The 7,439-nt window shown below is 47.4% G+C and overlaps 1 protein-coding gene across 1 annotated transcript in view; it reads right to left on the bottom strand.

Annotated features, from left to right (window-relative positions):
* The window catches only part of LOXL2 (lysyl oxidase like 2), a 113,319-nt gene that overhangs the window by 4,506 nt on the left and 101,374 nt on the right, over positions 1-7,439 (bottom strand). Inside the window, exons 10-11 of the mRNA XM_007950838.2 lie at positions 6,556-6,671; positions 4,989-5,125 (exon numbers count right to left, since the gene is read on the bottom strand). Coding sequence (XP_007949029.1) covers positions 4,989-5,125; positions 6,556-6,671 — 253 coding nt within the window. The remainder of the gene's footprint in view (positions 1-4,988; positions 5,126-6,555; positions 6,672-7,439) is intronic.

Genomic DNA, 7,439 nt, shown 5'->3' on the forward strand with positions numbered 1-7,439 from the left:
CATCCCAAGAGAGCAGAAAAAGAAAAGGCTATCATTTTGAGAAGGTTCCTGTGAAGGGACAGAAAAGGGCAGACTGGGATTAAGGAACACAGAAGAAAATAAAGGGGAGGGAGGAAGGAGGGTAAGGAGACAAAAGCAGTAGCTGGGGCTGTGGCGAAGGTGTGCAGGACAGAAATGGCAGCCCTTTCCTCAGAGGACGCTGCTGTGTCATTGGGAAGGCTTGATGGGAGGTAGAAGTGAAGCAGGTCTGCCTGAAGTTGGGGGGTGGGCAGGGTGCGAGTTACAGAATATTCTTTAGGTTTGCAGCCCATAGGACCTTTGGCTTCAGGAGGAACTGCACATGACCTTTTGGCAGATAGGTTGGCCTGACCAAAGATGTTGTAGAAAACAGACCAGCAGAGCCCGAGTCCTGTGTCGTGGGGGGGTCTGCATCTGGCCCTGCATGCCAGACCTGTGGGAGGGTGCAGTGGTGCCACTAGGATTGGTGTCACAGTAGAGTAACTCATGGTGTCATCTCCCCCACCCCCATGGACCTCCTTCTGTACCAGACCACATGGGATAAAAATGCTTATTTTCAATTTTAATCATAGACTGATATATATGATAAATATCATTGTAAAATGCTTAAATGTAGTATTTCTTAGATTACAGAATACTAACACAAAATTGTTTTGTAAAATCTTTCTACATTGAATGAAAACAATATTAACTGAGTGGAAGCCTTTTATGATTTTTTCTCCTTCTTTTCCTTTAATTAGGAAAAGGAGACGGTGTCCCCCTTGTGGCCCCGTCTCTTCTGTTAAGGCAAGCAAATAAACTCTGGGAAACCCTTACATTCTCTGACCCTTTTTCCATGCCGCAACCCTCTTTGTCCCTCCCTTCCTTCCAGCATATCATAGCACAGGGCAAACAGAACTCAACCCGCTATCCGAGGACAGCGCTGCACACGCAGCTCCATCCCTGCCTCTGCCATCCCAGAGAGCACATGGGGAAGCCCTGGAGCCCAGGAAGGCTGGGCTACCCTGAAGTGCAGCCCAGAGGACAGTATGCAGAAAGGACTGTGTCCTGGAGCTATCAGGACCAGCTTGACTGATGGGCAGGGATATGAGGGTGGTGAAATATATGGTCTTCACAGTCCCATCTAATTCTCAGAAGCAATGGCCTGAGAGGGTCTATGAGAAGACTTTAGTTTCTTAGAAGAATGATCTGCTATGATTCCAGGAAATGATCAGAAAAAGGATTAAGAAAGGGTCACCAGAACCCTATTAACAGATTAATCCTGCCTCGTTTCTTTTGCTCAAAAGGCCCTCTGCCGGGAATGCCCCTCCTTGGCTGGGCAGCTTCCTCCCTTTCCATCACAGGTACTGTTATCTGTGATGAGGGTGGTGGCCTGTGGTTCAATTGGGAATGGAGAGGCACCAATGAGTTTCTAGGCCAGGGCCTCCACACATGTAAAGGTCCATGTCTATCACAAGGGAGATACTCTTTTAATCAGAGGCACCGACATGCCCTTAATGTGTTAGTGTTGAAGAGCAAAGATGTCACTTTGAAGACTAAGGTCCCCTAACCCAAGCTCTGGTAGCATAGTGCCTAAGGCACTTGACTGCTAACCAGAAGGCTGGTGGTTCAAACCCACCAGCCACTCCTCAGAAAGAAGATGGGGCAATCTACTTCCATAGTGATACTGCCTCAGAAACCCAAGGAGGGGTCACTATGAGTCGGATCCGACTCGATGGTACATAACAACAACAACAACAACCCAAGCCATGGTATTTTTAATCACCTCATAAGCATGTGAAACCTGAACAATGAATAAGGAAGACTGAAGAAGAATTGATGCTTTTGAATGTGTTGGCGAAGAATACTGAAAGTAACATGGACGCCAGAAGAATGAACAAATCTTTCCTGGAAGAAATATAGCTGGAATGTTCTTCAAAAGTGAGAATGGCCAGACTTAGTCTCACCTACTTTGGTCATGGTGTCAGAAGGGACCATTCCTTGGGAAGGATATCATGCTCGGTAAAGTGGAGGGTCAGAGAAAAAGGGGAAGATCCTCAATGAGATAGATTGACACAGTGGCTGCAATGATGGGCTCAAGCACAGCAAGGATTGTGAGGATGGTGTAGGACCAGGCAGTGTTTTGTTCTGTTGTACACAGGGTCGCTATGAGTCAGAATTGACTAACAATACACCTAACAACAACAAATGTGCTAATTAAGGAACCTGGTGTGTAGTGGTTAAGGCATTTGGCTGCTAACCTAAAGGTCAGTGGTTCAAACCCACCAGCTGCTCTGCAGGAGAAAGATGAGGCAGTTTGCTTCCATAAAGATTTACAGCCTTGGAAACCCTATGGGGTAGTTCTCTCTTTGACTGAGAATTGACTCGAAGGCAATGGTTTTTTAAAATGTGTTAATTAGCTAACTGTACAGTTTGTTGTTGTTGTTATGTGCCCTCAGTTGGCCCGACTCATAGCAACTCCTCCTTGGGTCTCCGAGGCAGTATCACTACGGAAGTAGATTGCCCAACCTTCCTTCCGGGGAGTGGCTGGTGGGTTTGAAACGCCAGCCTTCTGGTTAGCAGTCAAGTGCCTTAGGCACTATGCTACCAGAGCTCCCAATTGTATAGTTTAGGGGTAGAGAATACAGAATGTAGAGTTGATGTGACTTGGGTTTGACTGGCTGTAAGATAAGGATATTAATAATATTAATTAATAATCCCCTTCATTAGGGGATTAACTAAGATAATGCATTTATAAGGCTTAGGCTGTTGTTGTTATGTGCCATCGAGTCGGACCCGACTCATAGCGACCCCTCCTTGGGTTTCCGAGGCAGTATCACTATGGAAGTAGATTGCCTCATCTTCCTTCTAAGGAGTGGCTAGTGGGTTTGAACCGCCAGCCTTCTGATTAGCAGTCAAGTGCCTTAGGCACTATGCTACCAGCGCTCCCAAGGCTTAGGCAGTGCCTGGCATATCATATTCAGTAAATCATAGTTATTAAATTGATGGCATTTGTCAGAACACACAATGATATACATTCACCCAAAAAAGTGATAAGAAGCCTCAAATATAAAACGCCATGTGGTGGCTACGTGTACAGAGACACGGATATTCAGTTTTTAATATAAAAAGCACACTGCTCTGGTTGGACCTCTCCAAGTCTGCGGTTCTGGACTTGTGGGTGGAAAAGTGCTTGGCTGTTTGATTTCTAGCCTCAGAAATTGCCCAGGAAACCTTCCAAAGTCCTGCTGTGGTCAGTTCTCCACAGGTGTTGCTTCTTCAGAAGGCTGTCTGTAGGGTGGGGACCAAGGGCCAGACTGAATGCCACTTTGGGAAAGATTTCAAAGCAGAATGACACACTTCTGGTCACCCACTTTGCCACTCAGCTGGGCAAGGCTGAAAGCAAGATGGGAGAGGAAGAGGGTAAAATGATGCCACTGCACACCTGCACCAGGAGGGAGAGAATTGGGATCACCTCGGGGGCCCTGGCAGGAGCATGCAGCTGCTTATAGGAAGGTGGCAGGCCAAAGAACCCTGGGTTCCTACCCAGGGCTGGTCTTCCACCTGGGTAGAGTAGATAGAAGCTCTGAGATGTTCCCACAAAAACAGGCACTCGCTCAGACCGGCTGTCTCTAGTTGTTTCTGTTACCTAGTACCGCCTAAGGCACTTGACTGCTAACCAGAAGGCTGGCAGTTCAAACCCACCAGCCACTCCTTGGAAGGAAGATGAGGCAATCTACTTCCATAGTGATACTGCCTTGGAAACCCAAGGAGGGGTCGCTATGAGTCGGGTCCAACTCGACGGCACATAACAACAACACTAACAACAACAGTACTGCTCTGACAAGAATATACCACAAATGGGATGGCTTGAACAAACTAGAGTTTATTCTCTTACAGTTTGGAGGCTTTAAGTTCGAGTTCAAAGTGCCAGGCTCTAGGGGCTGGGTGAAAGCCCCTCAACCCTGGGATTCAGCTCTGCCTCCTGCTCCTGGCCCACTGAAACTAGAGGTGTTTCTTTACTCAGACAGCTGCTGGCTGCTGAAGCTGAGAAGCCCAAGGTTGACAGTAAAAAGGCATAATCCAGAAGTTACCAAACCACACAGTAGATCATTAAGTCAAGTCCATTGAAAGTCCCAAGGTTGGCAGAGCATGGAAGGCTGTTGAACAACAACATGGCTACATGCAGGGTTCAAGCGTGCCATAAGCTAGAGACTGTTCCCCAAGACTTCTCCTTATATACAGGAAGCAGAGTACATCCCTAAGGCAGCTATTCAGCTGCTCATAGTAGATTCCACCATGGAGCTGATTACCAGTCTTATCATGGGGAATACTACATTCAGCTGGCCAGCCATTCAACCAGTCCCAGCCAAGTTGACACACAAACTTAACTACCACACTAGTGTTTGACATTCTGCCATGATAGATTCATTTCTTTGCATTGAGGATTGTCTCCTCTGAGATCTTTTATAAGGCACATATTTCTGGGAGAGGTCAGTCACCAATACTTAAGAGGGAATGAATCCTTATGCAATTACTTTCCACCTGGACAGCACAGACCTAAAACAAGGTGAGAGCACTGGGAGACACTGAGGTGGGGGTAAGAATACATCTCAAAAGGAGGTAAAATATATGGGTTATCTTAGACTCCATGGAACAAACTCCTGGCCTGAGGACGAAATCTGGCTTGCAGATGCACTTTGATTTGTAAGCACCAGTTGTTAATTGAATTGAACGGAAATGTCTTAGGGATCACTAGTTCTGCATTGGCTCCACCACTCCATGTTTCTCACACTTCATACACCTCACACATTGATTGACCCTAGATGGCCTTTGGGTGTAAATGTGGAGTCTAGGAAAGCGGACTTTAGATAACCTACCTCCAAGCTTTAGTCTTAGCACCAACAGGAAGGAGGCTGTCTCCCCCATCCCTGAATGAAAGGCCCATCCTCCCATCATCAGGGGCCTGGAGCTCTTCCCCACCCTCTCACCTGGAACAGGTATTCTCCAGGGGGCACATCAGTGATGTCGATCCACTGGCAATCGATATCATGGCGGTACACATCCCAGCAACCCATGGTGATGCCCTGCTCACCAAAGTTGGCACACTCGTAACTCTTCTGGATGTCTGCAGGTGGGGAAGGCAGGAAGCCCATCACTGTCCATCATTGTCCACACTCAGTCTCACTGTCAATGCTCCTTTCTCTGCCCCATGTCACTCTTCTCATGAGGGCATAGCAGTCCTGCTGTGTGTGCCCTTCCCAGACCTCACGCTCATAGTGGTTTTCTGCCCTACCCCTAAACCCCCTGTTGTTGTTGTTGTTGTTGTTATGTGCCGTCGAGTCAGACCTGACTCATAGCGACCCCTCCTTGGGTTTCCGAGGCAGTATCACTACGGAAGTAGGATTGCCCAACCTTCCTTCCGAGGAGTGGCTAGTGGGTTTGAACCGCCAGCCATCTGGTTAGCAGTCAAGTGCCTTAGCCACTATGCTACCAGAGCTCCCATACTAGCCCCAGCTATTTCTGGGCTCAGCAGCCTAGCCCTGCTCTGTGTGTTTATTATCTCTGATTTAAATAGAACCCACCCCCTGTGCTTCCCATCTATCTTCCCCCATCCCCTAAGGTCGAGTTCAAGATCCCTTCCTCCATGGAGCCTTCCCTGACCATTTCAGTCCACCCTGGCCTTTCTGTGAAACCCTGACACTTATTATCTGAGCCATTAGCCTGAGAATTAATTTGTTCCATCTGGGAAAGCTTAAATGTGAGTGTTCTCTTGTCTCCCTCCTATGGAATTATCAGCAGTTTGAGCATAGGTTCATGTCTGATTCATCTGTGATGTGTACTGCGTCAGCATGCTGTCTGGTACATGGCAGGTGCTCAAAAAAACATTTGCTGTTTGATTTGGCAGCATGTCAGTGGTGGACTGTTCCAATGAATAACAAATCAACCACATGTTTATTGGGAGGCTATTATATTTGGGCACTAGCCTAGGCATTGGGTACACCAAGATGAATCCATGGGCCTGCTCTTGAAGAGCCCTTAGTCACATAAGGATGGCAAACAGGTCTTCACAGTGCAAGTCTAGGGACTGACTAAAAGTGTGAGCAGAGTGCTGTCTCAGCCTGGAGGAGTCTCTGAACCTCAGAAGGGGCAATCATTTGAGCTTGAACCTGAAGAGCCAGGAAGGGTATGGGTAAAATGGCAATGAGATATATGGGAAGAAAGGTTTGTGCCAGTCAGTCAGTGCGGGTTATGCATGTTAGGCTAAAGGTATGGCCCTACCCTTTCCCATCAACATAACTTTGGGGGATCTTTTGTAACCAGGTCTGCCCAACCCTGTAGCCCCAAGCTGCAGTCGTGAAGTCCTCAGAGATCCTTCTCTCTACAGTTTGGCAAACAAAGGTCCAGAGTAAAGAAAAGTCATGTAGAGAGTCAGTGGTGCCCAGGTCCAGGATGACACAGAGTCTAGCATCAGACCTGGGCTTCGGGCCAGGGGGGTGTGCAGGTGGGATCATCGGTGTCCATCTGAAGGTCCCATTTCCCTGCCCACAAGGATACCTCCTTCACATTCTGTGTCCTCCAAGCAAAAGCTGGCCTTGTGGCCCTCTGCCACCTTGGTGCCATTGAGGTTCAACAGGTCATAATGGGTGAACACTTCCATGCTGTGGTAGTGCCTAGGAGCAAGAGAAAGGGCCTGGAAGGTTAGTTTTTGGAGCAACTGCTGCCCTAGCTGGCAATTTGCCTCTGGGAGCACCTAGGGCAGCATAATCTGAAGAATGGTGGGCTGGGAGAGGAGGGGGCAATAGAGGCATTGGAGGAGGGGAAGACAGAAGCTGGTGAAGGTGGCTTGTAAGCAAGTAAGCTCTAGAGTCACCCAAGTTCTCTCATCACCTAATCGGGAATAATAATAACATACATAATTCATGGGAGTGTTGTGGGTAAACTGAGTAGCACAAGGCCTGACATACCATACACTCAATAAATTAAACTACTATTTTCAATAAGCATGGACCCTTTAACTCTAAATTGGAATGCAAAGCCCATTACTACTTAGCACACTTTCTTTACACTAATAAAAACCAAATTTCATTGTCTTCTTGAAACTTTTTTAGAGTGGGGATATAGTGGGAATGGAATGAGCGAAGGAGGAGGAGAGATATGTTAAGTAAGGGAGAGAGGTGAGAAAGCATAAACATTAATGAACAGGGAATGCATCCTCAATATGACACAATGCACAGCTGTAACAGAGGGGAGGGCTTTAGCTAATGTAAGGAGCCTGCAGGAGCTCTGGGGGCATAGTGGTTAAAGCATTTGGCTGCTAACTAAAAGTCAGTGGTTCAAACCCACCAGATGTTCCATGGGAGAAAGATGAGGCAGTCTGCTTCCATAAAAATTACAGCCTTGCACACTGCAGGGGCAGTTCTATTCTGTCCTGTGAGATT

Source organism: Orycteropus afer, unplaced genomic scaffold (assembly GCF_000298275.1).
Source record: "Orycteropus afer afer isolate SDZICR_OR568_19922 unplaced genomic scaffold, OryAfe1.0 scaffold00289, whole genome shotgun sequence".
Classification (NCBI taxonomy): Eukaryota; Metazoa; Chordata; class Mammalia; order Tubulidentata; family Orycteropodidae; genus Orycteropus; species Orycteropus afer.